The 20,661-nt window shown below is 45.9% G+C and overlaps 1 protein-coding gene across 5 annotated transcripts in view; it reads right to left on the reverse strand.

Moving 5' to 3' along the window:
• The window catches only part of DBF4B (DBF4 zinc finger B), a 47,389-nt gene that overhangs the window by 13,174 nt on the left and 13,554 nt on the right, over positions 1-20,661 (reverse strand). For 2 of the 5 annotated variants that reach the window (XM_044247760.1, XM_044247761.1), the window contains exons 2-7: positions 19,954-20,176; positions 19,427-19,492; positions 7,638-7,792; positions 3,495-3,680; positions 2,827-2,877; positions 1,976-2,063 (exon numbers count right to left, since the gene is read on the reverse strand). In XM_044247760.1, the coding sequence (XP_044103695.1) occupies positions 1,976-2,063; positions 2,827-2,877; positions 3,495-3,680; positions 7,638-7,792; positions 19,427-19,492; positions 19,954-19,975 (568 nt within the window). In that variant the 5' untranslated portion in view covers positions 19,976-20,176. Of the gene's footprint in view, positions 1-1,975; positions 2,064-2,826; positions 2,878-3,494; positions 3,681-7,637; positions 7,793-19,426; positions 19,493-19,896; positions 19,913-19,945; positions 20,177-20,661 lie in introns of those variants that run through there. The other 3 variants (XM_044247762.1, XM_044247763.1, XM_044247764.1) reach the window with 3 other exon arrangements.

The following is a 20,661-nucleotide window of genomic DNA, read 5'->3' on the forward strand; positions in this document are numbered from 1 at the left end:
TTCTTGAACGCCCTGACAGGTCTGGCTAGATCTGGATCAGCCCCCTACAGTGTTATTAAAAAACCCTAGACTCAGAGCAGAGCTGGGTACGTGGGCTAGTCACTGCTGGCTGATTCAGGACGGCTGTTCTAACGTAAATTTATGACAACCTGCAAATCGGCGATTACAGTGTGAGGCAACCCTACATAAAAGAAAGAACATAAAAAAAAATTTTTTTTAAAGATTTTATTTTTGGGGCACCTGGCTGGGCTGGTCAGTGGAACATATGACTCCTGATCTTGGGGTTGTGAGTTCAAGGCCCATATTGGGTGCAGAGATTAGTTTAAATAAAATCTTTTATTATTTTTTATTTTATTTTTCTAAAGGTTTTTTTTTTTTTTTTTAAAGATTTTATTTATTTATTTGACAGAGAGAAATCACAAGTAGATGGAGAGGCAGGCAGAGAGAGAGAGAGAGGGAAGCAGGCTCCCCGCTGCGCAGAGAGCCCGATGCGGGACTTGATCCCAGGACCCTGAGATCATGACCTGAGCCGAAGGCAGCGGCTTAACACACTGAGCCACCCAGGCACCCCTCTAAAGGTTTTTATTTACTTATTTGAGAGCAAGAAAGAGCAAAAGCAGAGAGAGGCAGAGGGAGGAGATGTAGGCTCCCCACTGAGCAGTCCCCGGGATGGTGACCTGAGCCGAAAGAAGACGCTTAAACGACAGAGCCACCCAGGCACTCCTAGAATAAAACCTTTTTTTCCCTAAAATAAAATCTTCAAAAATAAAAATAAAAATAAAAATAAAAAAGATTTGGGGCACCTGGGTGGCTCAGTCAGTTAGGCACCTGCCTTCGGCTCTGGTCATGATTTCTGGGTCCTGGGATCGAGTTCTGCATCAGGCTCCACGCAGTGGGGAGTCTGTTTGTCCCCCTTCCTCTGCCTCTCTCCACACTTGTGTTCTTTCTCTCTCAAATAAATAAAATCTTTTATAAAATAAAATAGATTTTATTTTTAGGGACGCCTGGGTGGCTTAGTCAGTTAATGTCTGCCTTCGGCTCAGGTCATAATCCTGGGGTCCTTGGATTGAGTCCCATGTCAGGCTCCTTGCTCTGCCAGGAGCCGATTTCTCCCTCTGCCTGCTGCTCTCCCTGCTTGTGCTCTCTGTCTTTCTCTGGCAAATAAATACATAAAATCTAGGAGAAAAAAAAAGATTTTATTTTTAAGCAATCTCTGCACCCAGTGTGGGGCTCGAACTACTGACCCTGAGATCAAGAGTTGCAGGTTCCACCGACCAAGCCAGCCAGGTGCCCTGAAAGAACATGAAATTTAGTTGGGTCAAACTAGGTTGGAATGTGGGCCACACTCCTCACTTGTGATGACATTAGGGATAATTTACCTAATATCTACTAAGGCTCAGTTTCTTTATCTGTACAATGGGTGAAAGACTACAATGGGGATGAACTGAGCTGATACCTAGCACAGAGTAATATGTAGTCAGTGGTTATGGTGAATAGGAGGATTTCCGTATTTTTTGTTGTTGTTGTTTTTAAGGATGTTATTTATTTATGTGACAGAGTGCACGAGAGCACCAGGAGGGGGAGCAGGCAGATGGAGAGGGGGAAGCAGGCTCTCCCCAGCAGCTGGGAGCCCAATGTGGGGCTCGATCTCAGGACCCTGGGATCATGACCAGAGATGAAGGCAGACACTTAGCTTACGTAGCCCCCCGGGGGGCCCCGGATTTCTGGATCTGTGGAGAAGGATCATGACACCAGCTGGAGGGCGGTGCTGCGCAGCTAAACAAAGCGGCGCCTTCCAGCACCCGCGCCCTGCTCTCACTCTGGCTGGTCCACGCCCCCCACCTCTGTGCGTCAACACAGTGAGTGAGTCCATCTGGCTTTCCGCTAGCTTCCACTGGCGGACAGCCCTCTAAGAGCAGATGCCGTCAGCCAGTCACCAAGTCCCCTCTGCGGAAGCCCTGTGCAGAAACGGTACCGTCCACGTGCAGGATCCTCACTCCCCAGGAGCGGGCATTGGTCAGGAGACTGCTGCTGCTCCCGCCACCTCCTCCGCTGCCGCTCTCCTGGAAAGACGACGCGGTCAGGCAGGAGCAAGGGACTCCCCAAGGCCTAACGGGCTCCGGGTGGCCCCCATGAAGAGAGGGTGTGGGAGAGTCTCCCCCAGGCCCCCCGAAGACCCTGTTTCCTATACGGGCCAGTCCCCGCCCCTGGTGATCAGGAAGGAATGGAGGGTTCTCAGAGAGCTGTCTGTCCGTCTGCCAGGAGGGCCTCTGTGAGCCAAGCTCTTGGCACCCAGCAGGGACCCGACAAACAGCAGCGCCAGCCGCCACCATCAAGCAGGAAGCTGCGTCTGCCTCAGGCTGTCCCCACCCCAGTGCCCAAGCACAGCCCACCTCCTCCCTTGGCCACAGCCACGCACCCTCCTTGACACCACTTCTCCCACTCCTCACAAGAGCACCCTGACTCCTCCTCCCATGACTTCACTTCAGTGGCTCTGGATCTCGCAAAAGGGATAAACAGCTACTTATACAAGATGCGCAGCCTGGCTTACGTGCAGTGCAGACACATCCCCCAGTGTCCCTCCAGGGTGCTCTCGCTAGCTCTGGAGACGGAAGGCTGGGGGAGTCAAGACCCAGGCTTTACCACCACCCTGGGTGACTCTGGACAAACCGCTTTACTTCTCTGAGCTCTACCTGCTCATCTGTAAGAAGGAAATAAGGACGCTCCATCCCACAGCTGTGCATTTCGTGGCAGTATTCTGGAAAGCCCTCAGGAGAAAGGCTATGTCCTCCCCCGTGCACCTTCAGCCCGCCTCCCATAGCTCACCTGGTTTCTGATGGCCTTCTGCAACAGCTCCTTCCCTCTGCTCAGAGGCACCTGACAGGAAGAGAAGAGCCGTGAGCCAGACTCTGCAGCCCACCTGTGCACAGATGTGCCCCACAGGCACCAGAGGCAGGGCGGGGGGGGGTGGTCATAGGGACCCGGCTCTCGGAAAGCTGGGAGCAGTGACAGCTGAGGAGCAGCAGAACGAGAGCCCAGAGAACTTTCTGGAGTAAAGGAAAAGCCACCTACAATTCCGGGTCACCCACAGGTAGCCACAGCTTGAACCCCGGTGGAGACGGATGTCCTGAACGGACCCAAGGTCAAAGCGTCCCCCATGTTCTAAGACCACTCTTTGAGAGTTTCCACACCCCCAGCAGAGCAACCTGGCTCAATTTCAACAAGTCCTCCCTGGTTTACAAAGGACCTTCCTATTGTTTCTGAACCTCTGACATGGAAGTCCCATGAAAAGTGAAATGTATCACAGAAGGGACCGCGTGGGGATAACAAGTTGGTAAGCTTTTTGGATGTAGAGCTAGATTCAGTCCCTGAATTCAAATGAGGGATTAAATTAAACCAGACGAAACTAAAGCTGGAGACCGCCCACAGGGGCTCACTGAGGTGTACTTCCTTTGTTCAGAGAACACACCTTTCGTACCCAATGAGATTCTTACCGAGTCTGCAGGCTTCTGTGAAGGCCTGGTGTGGCCACCCTTTGGATGGGCCATGGATGGTGTCTGTCCTCTGACCTCGCTGGGGCTGGGGCAGCCTCTGGGGCTTGTCCCACTGCTCTCTGTCTTCGCCTCCCTGCGGCTGGACACGATGTAACTTACTTCTTTGCTCAGAAAACCCTCAATTACCTGAAACCAGATCACAGAGGTGGCTGCAAACCAAAAGGCAGATGTAGAATCATCGATTTTGAGAGGCTGGGGAAGGAAATCTTGGCTGCCAGAAGTTTCAGAATCAATGTCTTTAAATAGACCAAATGCAGTTCTGTACTGAGCCCCCAAGAAGACGTCATCCTGAAACATAATAGGGTCTATATATATATGTATATAGAAAATACAGGTTTTTGTCTCCAGAACGGCTGCTTCTGACCCAGCAGCAAAAGGCCACAGGCTTTGTTATTTGACCAGTTTGAGTCTGCACAGAGCGAGAGCACACTGACGGGGCTCGACAAGATTAAGAGTAGCTTAGTTGGGGGCGCCTAGGTGGCTCAGTCAGGTAAGCTCAAGTCATGATCCCAGGGTCCTGGGATCGAGTCCTGCATTGCATGCTCAGTAGGAAGCCTGCTTCTCCCTCTCCCTCTGCTGCTCCCCCTGGCTTGTGCCTTCTCCCTCTCAAATAAATAAATAAAATCTGGGGAAAAAAAAAAAAAAAAAAGGGCCCCTGGGTGGCTCAGTTGGTTAAGTATCTGCCTTTGAATCAGGTCATGATCCCAGGGTCCTGGGATCAAGTCCCACATTGGGCTCTCTGCTCAGTGGGGAGCCTACTTCTCCCTCTATCCCTCCTCCTAGCTCCTGATCTCTCTCTCACAAATGAAATCTTTAAAAAAAAAAAAAATTAAGGGGCGTCTGGGTGGCTCAGTGGGTTAAGCCTCTGCCTTCGGCTCAGGTCATGATTTCAGGGTCCTGGGATTGAGATCTGCGTCGGGCTCTCTGCTCGGCGGGGAGCCTGCTTAACCCCTCCACCCCCGCCTGCCTCTCTGCCTACTTTTGATCTGTCAAATAAATAAATAAAATCTTTATTAAAAAAAAGTGAGGGGCTGAGGGGCACCTGGGTGGCTCAATGGGTTAAAGCCTCTCCCTTCAGCTCAGGTCATGATCCCAGGGATCAGGGTCCTAGGATCAAACCCCGTATCGGGCTCTCTGCTCAGCAGGGAGCCTGCTTCCTCCTCTCTCTGCCTGCCTCTCTGCCTACTTGTGATCTCGGTCTGTCAAATAAAGAAATAAAATCTTAAAAAAAAAAGAAAAAGAAAAAGAATAGCTTAGGTCACAGCTTTCCTGTGAAGGCGCACTGTGGCATTCTAACACTGCACCTGTGATTTTGGCCACACCACCAAAAGGAGCAAAAATATGAAACCAGAAACGGTCTTGGAGAGAGTGAGTGAGCGAGAGAGCACTCGCAGACAAGCAAGTGGTGAGAGGGCGGGGGCAGAGGGAGAGGGAGGAGGAGAGAGAATCTCAAGCAGGCGCCACGCATGCCCAGCACAGAGCACAACACAAGGCTCAATCTCACAACCCCGAGATCGTGACCTGAGCTGAAATTGAGAGCTTGATGCTCAGGCCGCCTGGGTGGTTCAGTCATTTCAGTGTCCAACTCTTGATTTCAGCTCAGGTCATGATCTCAAGATCATGAGATTGAGCCCCATGCTGGGTTCCCTGCTCAGCTGGGAGTCTGCTTCTCTCCCTTGCCTTCAGCCCCTCCCCTGGCTCATGAGCACGCATGTGCTCTTTCTCTAAAATAAATGAATCTTAAAAAAAAAAAAGAGTTGGACACTCAACCGAGTCACCTAGGTGCCTCAATAACTTGTTTTATGCCCCAGTTCTGGGGTGGTTTTTTACACACCAAAGGCTAAATGATAGAACAGGCTACAAGTTCAAAGGTAATTTGGGGCCAGGTGCGGGTATATAATCATCATTTGGTACATTCCCCACTGCTGAGTTTCCATATCCCTAAGCTTCTGTTCCTTTGACAATTCTCTGCATTCCAAGCTTATTCAAGTCATTTCCCCAGCTGCCTGCCTCTTTGGGGCCAAGCGCCATCATCCTATTTTCTTTTTTTTTTTTTTTTTTTTTTTTTTTTTTTAAGATTTTATTTTATTTATTTGAGAGAGAGAGACAGTGAGAGAGAGAATGAGCGAGGAGAAGGTCAGAGAGTGAAGCAGACTCCCCATGGAGCTGGGAGCCCGATGTGGGACTCGATCCCGCGACTCCAGGATCACGCCCTGAGCCGGAGGCAGTCGTCCAACCAACTGCGCCACCCAAGCGTCCCCATCCTATTTTCTTAAACACAAGAGTTACCCATGCCAGCTGCTTACTAAGACACACACGCACCTTAAAAATATTTTAAAGGACACAAACATGGCAAATGCTTTTTACCCAAAGTTTTTTGTTTTTTTTAAAGATTTTATTTATTTATTTGACAGAGAGAGATCACAGTAGACAGAGAGGCAGGCAGAGAGAGAGGAAGGGAAGCAGGCCCCCTGCTGAGCAGAGAGCCCGACGCGGGACTCGATCCCAGGACCCTGAGATCATGACCCAAGCCGAAGGCAGCGGCTTAACCCACTGAGCCACCCAGGCGCCTTACCCAAAATTTTTTTTACCAGTGTTATTTAAAAGAGCTAAAATTTAGAAATAATCTCAATGTCCACAGTGGAACAATTAAGTAAACTAATAATCCGCTCAAAAAATATTATATGCTCATTACAAATAATGCATATGAGGGAAAATAATGATAGGAAAGTGCTAATGCATTAATTAAGGTTGTGGGCAAAATATTGGTAATCAAAAACGTATTCATGATCATAGCTACATAGAAAATGAGCATTAAAAAAAAAAAAATGGGGCACCTGGGTGGTTCTGTTGGTTCGGTATCTGATTCTTGATTTCGGCTCAGGTCACGATCTCAGGGTTGGGAGATAGAGACTCATGTGGGGCTCTGCACTGGGCACGGAGTCTGCTTACGATTCTCTTTCTCCCTTGCCCTCTCTCCCTCCCCACTCTAAAAAAATAATAATAAAAATAAAATTTAAAAAAGGGAAAAAGAATAGAGACAGAAGTAGATGAATGCATGGGGCGCCTGGGTGGCTCAGTGGGTTGAGCCTCTGCCTTTGGCTCCGGTCATGGTCTCAGGGTCCTGGGATTGAGCCCCATGTTGGGATTTCTGCTCAGCGGGGAGCCTGCTTCCCCTCTCTCTCTCTGCCTGCCTCTCTGCTGACTTCTGATCTCTGTCAAATAAATAAATAAAATCTTAAAAAAAAAAAAAAAAAGAAGTAGATGAATGATTATCCAGATTAGGGGTACTGAGGAGAAATGGGCAGTGACTGACAATGGTTATGGGCTTCTTTTTTCTTCTGGGGGTGATGAAAAATGTTCTAAGTCTGACTGTGTATTCACATTGCTTGCATATCTCTGTGAATACACTAAAAGCCATTTAGAAAATAATATAACCACTTTCTTTATTTGAGTGGGAGCCTGATGCCGGACTCAATCCCAGGACCCTGAGATCATGACCTGAACTGAAGGCAGCCGCTTAACCAACTGAGCCACCAGGCACCTCTAACTTCATTTTTTTTTTTAAGCATTTTTTAAAAAGAGATTTTTATTTATTTATTTGACAGACAGAGATCACAAGTAGGCAGAGAGGCAGGCAGAGAGAGAGAGGAGGAAGCAGGCTCCCCGCTGAGCAGTGAGCCCGAAGCGGATCCCAGGACCCTGGGATCATGACCTAAGCCGAAGGCAGAGGCTTTAACCCACTGAGCCACCCAGGTGCCCCAAGCATTTTTTTTTTTTAAGATTTTTCTTTACTTAACAGACAGAGATCACAAGTAGGCAGAAGGGGGAAACAGGCTTCCCGCTGTGCAGAGAGCTCGATGCAGGGCTCGATCCCAGGACCCTGAGATCATGACCTGAGCCGAAGGGAGAGGCTTAACCCACGCAGGCGCCCCTCTAACTTCATTTTTATAAAGGGTGGCTTTGGAAACTGTAGTCATACCACTGAAAATACCTGGAAGTCACAGACAGAACTCCTCTCCAGCTCCTGCCCTACCACCCACAAAGGCACATGACATCACAGGTCGGGAGCAGCTCACATACCCCACCCAGCTGCTGGATGGCCCCCGTCAAAAACTGGAGACTTTTGCCAGCAGGCAGATCCAGATAAAAGGACTTTCCAGAGAAGGGCTGCCTCCCAGCATTTGGTGAGTTCTTCCGGCATTTTTCCAGACAACTGGAAACTCCCAGCTGAGTCCCTAGAAAAGAACGACAAAAGGAACAAAGTGAGAAGCATGGGCTAAGGGAGTCCCGCGAGCAAAGCAATGCTCACCAACGGCCTCTGCGTGGTGCGCCCCGGGTAGGCCCCGGGCATGGAAAGATGAACCTCAGACTAGCGCTCCCGCCCTGGTGAAGCTTGGATGCAGAGACACCAGGACCCTCACTCATGGATGGCGGGAACATAACACGGTGCAGCCACTTGAGAAAAGTGAGGCAGTGTCTCAAAATGTTAACCATTAACACGTGACCCAGCAATTACACTCCTAGGCCTGTATCAGGGAGAAATGAACACATACATCCAGATAAAAACCTATACAGGGTGCCTGGATGGCTCAGTTGGTTAAGCAACTGGCTTCAGCTCAGGTCACGATCCCGGAGTTCTGGGATCGAGTCCTGCATCGGGCTCTCAGCTCCATGGGGAGTCTGCTTCTCCCTCTGACCTTCTCCCCTCTCTCACTCTCTCTCTAATAAATAAATAAAATCTAAAAAAACCCCACAAAAAAACCTATACAAGAAGGTTCATTGCAGCCTGGTTCATTTAGCCAATAGGGAATAATTCGCATGTAAATAAAACGGTAAGTGGAATGTGGTGTATCCACTCAATGTAATTTTATTGGGCAATAAAAAAGACTGAACTACTGATACATGCTACAACTGGGTTGAACCTCAAACACATGCTGAAATAGAAAAGCCAGACACAAAGGACCACATATTATCTGACTGCATTTATATGAAATGCCCAGAAAAGGAAAATATAGAGAGAAATTAGATCAGCGGTCACTTAAAGGCTGATGGTGGGCGGAATAAGGAGTGACTAAAAATGGGCATAAGGTTCTTTTCGGGTTGATGAAAATATTCTAAAATTAGACTGGTGTGTTAGTTGCATAACTTGGTAAATTAACTAAAAATCACCGAAAGCATACATTACAACAAATGAATTTTATAGTATGTAAATTATATCTCAATGAAGCTAATAAAAGGAACCCCCAAAACCTTCAGCAAATATAATCTTGAGAATTGTACATTTCATTGTATATAGATTTTACATTAAATGGAAAAAACTATAAACAATTATGGAATTCTAGTCAATGAAACGCATGCTGAACTATTTAGAGGGAAAGGTACTACTGTCTACAAATTACTTGAAATGTATCAAAAATACAATAGATAGGGGCACCTGGGTGGCTCAGTGGGTTAAGCCTCTGCCTTTGGCTCAGGTCATGGTCCTGTGTTCCTGCGATCGAGCCCCACATCGGGCTCTCTGCTAAGCAGGGAGCCTGCTTCCCCACCCCCCCGCCTCTGCCTGCCTCACTGCCTACTTGTGATCTCTGTCTGTCAAATAAATAAATAAAATCTTTTAAAAAAAATACAATAGATAAAAATCAATGATGATAAAATAAGTATAGTAAAACATCAACAGTAAAACTAAACGGTGTGTCTAGGTGCTCGTGTGGAATTCTTTTGACTTTGTTGCAGGGCTGAAAACTTTCACAATAAATGTTAAGAGATAAAACAGGGGCACCTGGGTAGCTCAGTGGGTTAAACCCTCTGCTTTCGGCTCAGGTCATGATCCCACGGTCCTGGGATCAAGCCCCACATCGGGCTCTCTGCTCAGCAGGGAGCCTGCTTCCTCCTCTCTCTCTGCCTGCCTCTCTGCCTACTTGTGATCTCTGTCTGTCAAATAAATAAAAAAATCTAAAAAAAAAAAAAAAGAGATAAAACAGATAAAAATGGATTTGAGAGAACGTGACAAACACTGAAGATAGGCAAAGAAGTTCTAACATACAGATAAGAAGAGTTCCTAAACACAGTAAAAGAAAACAAAAAATCCCCAGAATACTAAAACTTACAATTGAAGAAACCTTCCCTGAAATAAAAAAGTGTATTTGAAACTAACAAATTCAGTTTGTCACATACTTGAAAAAATGGACCCGGAACAGCCAATACCAAGATATAGTTAGTAACATTGCTGGATTTTATTTTATTTTTTAAGATTTTATTTATTATTTATTGGACAGAGAGAGAGAGTGAGCATGAGAAGGGGGAGAGGCAGAGGGAGAGGGAGAAGCAGATTCCTGCTGACCAGGGAGCCTGATGTGCGACTCGATTCTAGGACTGTGGGATCGTGACCAAGCCGAAGGCAGACGCTTAACCGACTGAGCCACCCAAGCACCCCCAGATCAGATATTTTTGTAAGTTTTCTAAAACTCTTTGATTCCACTAATTCTTTTTTTAAAATTTATTTATGTAGGCAGAGAGGTAGGCAGAGAGAGAGAGATTGGAGGAAGCAAGCTCCCTGCTGAGCAGAGAGTCCAATGCAGGGCTCGATCCCAGGACCCTGGGATCATGACCTGAGCCGAAGGCAGTGGCTTAACCCACTGAGCCACCCAGGAGCCCCTGATTCCATGAATTCTTTCATCATTGCTGCCTACTGCCCTATCAGACTCCCAGCTGGACCTGCTCAGTTAAACCCTGCTTACCCTGGTGAGATGGTATTTTTCTTTTTCTGAGTTCCATATCACTTACTGTCTGTCCTCGTGGTATTTTCAGCTTCATATTCTTGTTTACTTCTTCAGAGTGAACCTCTGGGCTCCCCATTAGACTGGGAACTATTTAGGGAAGAGATTTTGACTTACATATCAGTATTGCTCCCAGAAAACCAGAGCCTGCTCTCCCTTCCTCAGCGGGCGCCTGACCTCCGGGCACTTAACTTCTGGTCCCCTCAACCTTCCTCTTCCTGAAAGTGTCAGGTACAGAGGCAGAAAATACTGGAGAGTCAGGTTGGCATTTCACAGAGAAGACTCCTGTTGTGAGTCCCTGCCTCTGCTTCTTCCTAGCTGTGTAACCCTGGGCAGGTCACAATCTCTCTTAGTGTCCCCAATCTTCTGAAATAGTGATAACAATTACTACCCATCCTCCTTGGACAGTCCATATGGAGTAAATCAAATACTGCAAATTGTGTCAGGTAATGGTATTGGAGGGGTGGATATTCAAATACTTAACCTGCACCAACCACTCTGAATGGAGACTGGCTGGAAGTATCGGATTTAGCCAAATGAGGAATACCCGCTGAAAATTAGCCCTGGGCATTATTCTAACTGTGGCCATTCTAGATCCCTCCCAATGGTAACTTCTCCAGAAGGCTTGCTTTTCTTTTTTTCTTTTTTAATTGAAGTATAAATAACATACAACATTGTTATTAGTTTCAGGTATACACTTTAATTCTGTACTTGCATAGGAAGCTCTCTCAGAATCAGTCCTTTCGAGTTCCAAACAAGATGATAAACACACAAGGCCCATTGACTTTCTCGACAGAAATAAAACCTAGAGAAGCCCCGGAAGTGAGGAGGAATGAGATGGATGTCAGATCTGGGCCTTGGGGGCTGGGCAGACAGCAAGCTCAGAGCAGAAGGGTGCCAGGGTGTGAAGGTGGGGGACAGACTGGGGATTGCTTTCTACTTGTGCTGTCACTGCTTGGCAGTGGGCAGGGCCAGTAAGCAGCCCCGTACCCCCCAGAGGCAGCAGGGTACCATCAAGGCAGTGTGGGAGCCTAGCACAGGGTAAATACGCACATGTGTATGAGAAAGAGATAACAAGAGGTCAAGGGGACCCTGAGCTGGCTGGCGTCTGAATGAACCTTCCTCCCTACCGTCTATCCATTTGGTGAGTTAGGTAATTACAACTCAAGGAGACAGCTCTTGACGACGAATAGCACAAGGCACTGTGTGTGTCTGGGAGGGCACAGGCTGTGGCTGCAAACAGGGAGTGACTGAGCCCATGCTGGGACCAGGGACTGTCCTCTACTGTCCCACCCCTTGTCCCTGCACGCAAAGGAGTGGCAGAGGACAGGGTCTAGGCTTTTGCATCTACGTCCCAGAAGCACGTTATCAATCAGAGTGGCTAACTGTCTCCCAGGGACATGGGCTTATAAGAAAATATGAGGCAACTGAAGAAAGGAAGTATATAAAAAATGTTTTCGGGGCACCTGGGTGGCTCAGTTATTAGGTGGCTGCCTTCGGCTCAGGTCATGATCCCGGGACCTGGGATCGAGTCCCGCTTCGGGCTCTCTGCTCGGCAGGAAGCCTGCTTCCTCCTCTCTCTCTGCCTGACTCTCTGCCTACTTGTGATCTCTCTCTGTCAAATAAATAAATAAAATCTTTAAAAAAAAAAAAAAAAAGACGTTTTCTCTGGTACAGCATATCTATCTGTCCTAAGTAATGGATTGGACAGAGAAAAGAATTTTAAAGTATTACAAATCATCTCAAAAAAGGGAGAATATTGGAAATAAAAAAACAGGAACAGCAGGTAAAAAACTGGAGATAAAAGACATGAAAAATATAATAGTTTAAAAAAGCTCATATAATAAAAAGATAAATAATTCAACTATAAATGAGCAATGAGGGGCACCTGGCTGGCTCAGCTGGTGAGAGCACAGCTCTTGATCTCAAGGTCATGAGTTTAAGCCCCATGTTGGGCATGCACCTCCTTAAAATAAAAAATACATTAAAAAAAAGGGGATGGGATGGGGCACCTGGGAGGTGCAGTTACTTTATGGGTCCTACTCTTTTTTTTTTTTTTTTTTAAAGATTTTATTTATTTGACAGAGAGAAATCACAAGTAGATGGAGAGGCAGGCAGAGAAAGAGAGAGGGAAGCAGGCTCCCTGCTGAGCAGAGAGCCCGATGCGGGACTCGATCCCAGGACCCTGAGATCATGACTTAACCCACTGAGCCACCCAGGCGCCCTGGGTCCTACTCTTGATTTCGACTCAGGTCATGATCTTGGGGTTGTGAGACGAAGCCCCACCTAGCTGGGAATGGAGACTGTTTAAGATCCTCTCTCTTGGGGCACCTGGGTGGCTCAGCGGGTTGGGCTTCTGCCTTCCACTTGGGTCATGGTGTCAGGCTCTCTGCTCGGCGGGGAGCCTGCTTCCCCCTCTCTCTCTGCCTACTTGTGAATCTGTCTGTTTTTATTAATTTATTTGACAGACAGAGATCACAAGTAGGCAGAGAGGCAGGCAGAGAGAGAGGGGGAAGCAGGCTCCCTGCTGAGCAGAGAACCCAATACAGGGCTCGATCCCAGGACCCTGGGATCATGACCTGAGCCGAAGGCAGAGGCTTTTACCCACTAAGCCACCCAGGTGCCCCTGAAATTATTTTAAAGAATGAAAAAGAAAAAACCCAAACCCTCAGTAGGTGAGTTACATCTTGTAACATAGTGTGAGTTGGCGGCTGAAGTGGAGGAACTCTTCCAGAAGGTATCAAGAGGAGATAAAGAAGTGGACCGACCAGATATTAAGAAAGGACAGAAACAGAAGTGTGAGCAACACCACAGAGGGGCTGCAAAGGGAAAGAAAAAAAGAATGGAGACAGGAAAATATTTGGAGAAATAATGGTCCAGGCTTCTGAATATCTGTGGAGGGTAAATGCAAGAACTTCCATTCTCGTCCCCAAGGGCCACTAAAATGACAGATAAAAGAATAAAAATGGACAAAGAAACTGGCAAGAAGATGACAATAGGCAAGAGAGATGCCCCTGAACTGTGGAAGCTGGAAAGCAGATGGTGAGTGGAAAGCAGGCAGGAGCCCCAGAGAAAACGGCATCTGAAGCCCTCGAGAAGCTAGAGCTAAAAAGCCCACACCTGGAGGGCCCGAGAGAGAAGGCTAGAGCGCAAGACGGGGGCTGAGAAAGAGGCTATCAGAAAGCCTTTAAAAGGAATGGTTAGCCGGGCACCAGGAACCCTCTCTCACCCCAGCAGAAGACTCCAGCAATGGTTCTTCCCTGGGGGGAGATTTTGATGGAAACATTGTTGGTGGTCACAATGGGGAGGGGTTGTGCTTCTAGCCAGCAGAAGCCAGGAAAGCAGCTTCACATCTTCCAGGACAAGGTCCCTGCAGGAAAATGACCTGGCCCTACATGTCAACAGCGCTAAGTGTGAAAGCTCCCTGGGCTAGAGGACATGGAGCACAGGTGAGAACAGGGATAAGCCCCACTGAAAACACAGAAGATTAAGAGGATATCTACATATTGAACAGTGAGACCTGTAAACCTCTTCCCCTATGGAGCTCCCAGAATGCTGACCACCACACTTATAACCCCCAGTGTGATAATGGTAGGAGGTATGGCCCTTTAGGTGAGATCATAATGTAGAACCTGGCCCCCACCATGAGGCTGGTGTCCTTATAAGAAGGAAAGAGACCAGAGCTTTCACTCTCTCCATCCAGGAGGGCATAAAGAAGAGGTCATATGAACACATAGCTAGATGGTAGGCATGTACAAGGCAGGAAGAGTCCTCACCAGAAACTGAATCTACTGGCGCCTTGACCTTGACTACCAGTCTCCAGTAACAGGAGAAATAACTATTGTTTAAGCTACTCAGTCTATGCTGTTTTGTTATAGCAGCCTGAGCTATAAGACACCCACCAAAATTGCCAGGTTCCAGCCTGATTACCTAGAATCAAGTCTACTGCTGACAGTCCTTTCCTTTTTTTTTTTTTTTTTTAAAGATTTTATTTATTTATTTGACAGAGAGAGATCACAAGCAGGCAGAGAGGCAGGCAGAGAGAGAGAGAAGGAAGCAGGCTCCCGGCTGAGCAGAGAGCCCGATGTGGGGCTCGATCCCAGGACCCTGCTATCATGACCTGAGCCGAAGGCAGTGGCATAACCCACTGAGCCACCCAGGCGCCCCTGACAGTCCTTTCCAATTGGCATTTTATCACTTCACTTTTAAATAAAAATGGGTTATGAAAGACCATCAAATATTTAAAGAAAGCTTCTAAAAAAGAAGAAGAAAAAGGAAAGTTTTTAACAAGAAATCTGACTACCAAACGAACAGAAAAAAGACCTTAGAGGAAAGAGAGACAACACAGGAAAGCAGAGGAAAACAGAAAAAAAAACAGAAGAAAAAAAAAAAACCATGAATATCTCAGATAAAAGAAAGCAATGCCTTCCATAAGCACAGAGGCAACTATAAAAAAAGGAAACTACAGAGAAAAAAAACTTTTAGGAATTGAGAAACCTATTACAGAAATAATTTTTTTTTTTTTAAAGATTTTATTTATTTATTTGACAGAGAGAGAGATTACAAGCAGGCGGAGAGTCAGGCAGAGAGAGAGAGAGAGAAGCAGGCTCCCGCCAAGCAAAGAGCCCGATGCGGGGCTCGATCCCAGGACACTGAGATCATGACCTGAGCCGAAGGCAGCGGCTTAATCCACTGAGCCACCCAGGCGCCCCCAGAAATAAATTTAATATAATGATTGCAGGTTAAGTTGAAGAAATTCTACATAGAAGAGAACAAAAAACAAACAGATGGAAAGTGGGAGAGAAAGACAGGAAAACCAAAGAATTGGTCCATGAGATCCAATATCTGAACAATACAAAGTTCTAGAAATAAAAAAAAAAAGAAAATGAAGGGGATGAATCTTACAGAAATAGTGCTAGCAACTTCCAGAACGAAAGAAAATGAGTTTCTAGACTGAGAGTCTCCACCAAGTGCCCTTGCCATGAATGAAAAAAGTCCCACATCAGGGCACACTGTCAAGAAGTTTCAGGACATTAAGGAGAAAAAAGATTTTGGCTTCATTTCAGGCCATTTTGGAGACCAGGTAAGGTAAATGCCTTCTTAATACAAAATATCTAAAAAAAATACTGGCTAAAATATAAATACAAATCCCATCTAACAGCTAAATTCACAAAATAAATAAATAAAAGGACCCCACAAATGCCCTGAATGATGAGAAAACTGAAAACCACAGTGGTAAAAGCTAATGCTGGCTGCCCTGGGGGAGTTTGCGGGCTTAAAAGAAAAGGGTTTGGGATTGATGAGCCAGATGGGCCCAGGAGATAAGGTTTTGTGCCTGCCTAAAGGAGGGAGATAGAATTGAGAAATCCTGCATGAATCTAGGAGAAAAGGTAAATTAGAAAATAATCTATCCACCAAAAGAGACAAAGGGGGAATACTGTCTATATTAGCTTGGGCTCTGCATGACAAGTCTTCTCTGAGAACTCATAACCACAGGCCTCCCAAGAATTTGGAATTCAAATTCACATTACTTATGTGGTCTAAAAACCCACGATCACCACCACCAAGCAGAGAAATTAAAGTAAAAAATAATCCCAGCTTGGCTCAGTGGGCTAAAGCCTCTGCCTTCGGCTCAGGTCATGATCTCAGGGTCCTGGGATAGAGCCCAGCATCTGGCTCTCTGCTCAGCAGGGAGCCTGCTTCCTCCTCTCTCTCTGCCTGCCTCTCTGCCTACTTGTGATCTCTGTCAAATAAACAAATAAAATATTTAAAATAATAATAATAATAATAATAATCCCAGCTCATGTCTTTGGCATACCTTAAACAATCAAATGCAAAGCAGTTCTAGAGGTACACAGCCTAGCTCAAGGTTCCAAGAATTTCCTCAGATAAAGCATCCTCAAACATTAACTCACCTTCCAACATTATAAAACACATGAAGGAAACAAACCAGTGGGTAAGAATCAACAGAAATAAGAGACACTGAAATTGGATCCCCAGGAGCTTCAAACAGAATAATCATATAGACTATAAAATAATTACTTCAATTATTAAATGCTTTATTTCACTAAAATCAGTATTTAAAATACTGAGAGAAAATAAATGTCAACTTAGAATTTTGTATCTGATTGAACAATTATCCAAGAGTGAGGGCAAAATAAAGGCATCTTTATTTTTTATTCCTTTTTTTTTTTTTTTTCCCATCTTGAGGGCGAGAAGGGTAGAGGGAGATGGAGAGAATCCTAAGCTGGGTCCATACCCGTCATGGAGCCTGACACTGGGCTTGATCCCACAACCCTGAGATTATGACCTCAGCTAAAATCGGTAGTCAAGAATCAGATGCTTTACTGACTGAGCCACCCATTTTTTCAACAAAGAAAACCAAAGGCATTTTTTCAAACAAAGAAAACCCATTTATCCACAAACACTTCTTACTAAAGGACTTCACAGAAGTGTACTTTGGGATGAAGGAAGCTAGACCCAGAAGGACTGAAATGCCAAAAATTTGGCAAAAATATGTATAAATCTAAACAATCACTGACTGTATAAAACAACAATAACAATGACAAATTTGGAAGTAAAAAAGACAGACAATCAGTGTTGCTAGATGGCGGCAGGGGTGGTTCAGAGATAGACCAGTCTAGGCCCTTATCGTGTTCAGGAGGAAGGCAGAAATATTTACAGAATCAGACTTTGCTATAGAACACTGGAAGCTACAAGAAGTGGAACATGGTTGAATCACTATATTGTACATTTGAAACTAATATAACACCAGTTGTTAATTATATTGGAATTAAAAATCAAAACAAAACAAAAAGATTTGTACACTTAAAAAAAAGTGGAACAGGTCTTCAAAATTCTGGGGAAAAATTATTTCCAACCCAGAACTCTTTAACTCTTTATCACTCAAATGTAAGGTAGAATAAAAAATTGTCAGGGAGCCTGGATAGCTCAGTGGATTAAGAGTTTGCCTTCAGTTCACATCAGGATCCCAGAGTCCTGGGATTGAGCCCCACATGGGGCTTCCTGCTCAGTGGGGAGCCAGCTTTTCCTCCTCCCTCTGACCCTCCTGTGCAAACCCCCTACCCCGTGTTCTCTCTCCCTCTCTCAAATAAATAAATAAAATCTTTAAAAAAAGAGTGAAGAATTATCAGACCTGCAGGTCTTGAAAAATTTATCTGTCATATACCCTTTCTCAGGAAGCTATATTAGAAGATGTACTCCACCAAAATGAGGAAATAAATAAGGGAGAAGAAAAAAGGAATTTGGAATGTAGGGGATCCTACACAGGAAAGAAGCAAAGGGAAATCCATAAAATGATGAAGGGAGATTCTAGGATGAAATCAGTGCAACAAGCCTAGGCATAGCTGGGCGGGACTGGAAGACTAAGACAAATGGTTTCAGAAGGTATGTCTTCCAGACAAAGAAGAAACTGATGGATTCTTTGATGAGCTTGAAGGCACTGAGGGAAGGTTTGTAATTCTGGTAAAATCTGGACATGAATTAGTCATCATTCACAGAAAATGAGGCATATTTCCTACTTTACTACATGGGTCATCTGTGAATAACCATAATAATGATAATGCAAATAAATGAGTGACCAATCAAAAATGACTACATATAGGGGTGCTGGGGTGGCTCAGTGGGTTATCTCAGCTCAGGTCTGTCTCAGGGACACGAGTTTGGGCCCGTGTTGGGCCCAAACAAACAAATGAACAAAAACAGACTTTATATACATTAGGAAGAGGAGAGATGAGGAGGGAAATGGGTGTGTGTGTGTGCGCGTGTGTGTGTGCACGCGCGCGTGTGCACGCAGGTAAGTGGGGAGAGAACAAAAAATATTTTCCATGCTAGGAAATCAATAGATATAATTTAAGCTGAAAACAACAAAAACAGTAGGAGTATGCTATTTAGAAATAAGTAGGTAAACACTAGAAGAAATAGCTAAAACAGCTGTAAACAATGGCACCCTAGGGAGTGGCAATCAGGAGGAACAACTCCCACTGCTGGGTGTGTGTGGGTGTGTGTGTGTGTATGAGAGAGAGAAAGGGAGGGATGGAGACCTGGCCTTTAAAAATGATGTAACCATAAAATTGTGATAAAAAAAGTTTTTAGGGGCGCCTGGGTGGCTCAGTGGGTTAAAGCCTCTCCCTTTGGCTCAGGTCATGATCCCAGGGTCCTGGGATCCAGCCCCCCATCGGGCTCTCTGCTCCGCAGGGAGCCTGCTTCCTCCCCTCTCTCTCTCTGCCTGCCTCTCTGCCCTCTTGTGATTTCTCTCTCTCTGTCAAATAAATAAAATCTTAAAAAAAAAAAAGGTTTTTAAAACCCTCTAAAATTCACACATAGTCATATTATAGTGAATTTTAAGAACAAATATAAAGAGAATCATCTGAAATGTTCTCATGAAAAAAGCAGGTCACTTACAAAGGAACAAGAATCAGACCAACATCAATTTTCATAAGCTCTACTTTCTGCAGGAAGAAAATACTGTAATTTTTCACTGTGTTGAAGGAAAAGAACTTTGACTTAAGAATTTTAACACAACGGTGAAGTCAAGATATTCTCAGGCATAAAAGCCTCAGAAAGTTCATCCCATAAAGCCCCCTTTTGAAAACACTCTTGGAGAAAAGTTCTTCAGCAAAGGAAGAGTGGGTAACTTAGTAAAATACATTAACGTTCAAAGGCAACAACCAAAGCCTGTATCTGTAATTATCCAGAACTAAAACTAGAAGATATTGAAAGAAATGGGAGGGGGAGTATTGAGGGAAGTGAGAGTGTGCTGAAATACGCCATCTATTTCGGTGTTTAAGTTTATGGTAAAAATAACCATGAATGTGGGCTTAATAAAACACTCTATCCTGACTCCCCATCTGCTAATCTTGTTCGTATTATCAGATTGAAAGCTCTTATTTGACCTTTAACATGAATTCCTAAATGATTTAATGACATCCCACCATACACACACACTCAAAACCACTAAGTAATTAGAAAACCCCAACAGCGCTAACATTTCTCGACCTTTCCATCCCAAGAGACTCTGGTGCAGGAGTAGCAACTTCGACCTCGCATCCCTAGTTGTGACCTGTTACCTACCTAGGTCCGGAGCCCGGAGCCTACTCTCAGCCATAGAACTCTGCAGCTCAGAGAATTTGCCGTCGCCTAAGAAAAGACAAAAAAGCAGCAGAACCACCTTCATTAGCCTTAGATAGAGGACCTTCTATCATCCCCTCCCCCCCGCCTTCCAATTCCCGCACAATCTCCGGAGCGGCTCCCGGGTACAGCAAGCCTCAAATCCATCCCAATCCACATCCCATCTCATCTCCCGCACCCCCTTCAAGGCTCTGGTCCCTCAGTCCCACCGCCCCCTCTAGGACTGCACTCTCAACTCCCACGGCCTCTTGGCCACCCTTTGTATGTTTCAATTCCCGTGCCTCCCTCCGGGTTCTTGTCCCCTCATTCCCTCCGCCCCCTTGAGTCCTCTGCCTCCTTAACTCCTGGGAGCTCTTTCCGTCCCTCTACCCTCCTCAGCTTCTGCACCTATCCGCTCCCCAATTCCTGTGCACCTTCCCCATCCCTTATCGTCTCTACAATCTCACGACCCCTTCCGCCTACCTTCTTACCCGATCTTCCCCTTCCCGGCATCCGTACCCTTTCCTGGCTCCCTCAAATTCTTGGCTCCTTCTCGGCCTCCGTCCTCCTTCCTCAAGGCCTCCGCGTTATATTCGCGGGCTCCATGAGCGATTTCAGACGTCCGAGGGCCGACGGCAACTCCACGAGTACATTATCAGCCTCTAGGCGCCCTCGGTCGCGGCTTCGGTTTAAATTTCCTGTCGGCTCCGCCCCCTAAAATAGCGTAATAGCTGTGAGGGGCTGCCCTACGGTGGCCCTGCGAGGTCAATATTAAGTCGGCAAATGCTCCCTTTCCCCCTTCCTTTTCAGTTCTGCTTTCTCGACCGTCTCTTCATTTCTTGATTTGCCATTAGGTGGAGGAGATGCCCGCGCCTTGAAAGACGGGAAGCTGGGGACTAGTGGTAGCCAGTCTTAGTGATTCTTCACACTAAGCTGGTTGGAAATTCTTGGGAGTTAGATAATAAATAACAAGACAAGCCTAGCACTTACAGAACACTGACAATTTACAAACAAAAGAACAACAACAACCCACGAACACTTCATTTCATCTTCACATCTTTGTTTCACTCCCTTTTCTCCACTTACCTACCTCCAAAAAAAATTCTCAAAAGAGGTGTCTCCATTCTTCACTTCTTATTCCCAACTCACGTAATTAGACTTTGATCCTCACCTATCCACTAAAACTATACTTGTCCAGG

Source organism: Neovison vison, chromosome 5 (assembly GCF_020171115.1).
Source record: "Neovison vison isolate M4711 chromosome 5, ASM_NN_V1, whole genome shotgun sequence".
In the NCBI taxonomy this organism is placed as follows: domain Eukaryota; kingdom Metazoa; phylum Chordata; class Mammalia; order Carnivora; family Mustelidae; genus Neogale; species Neogale vison.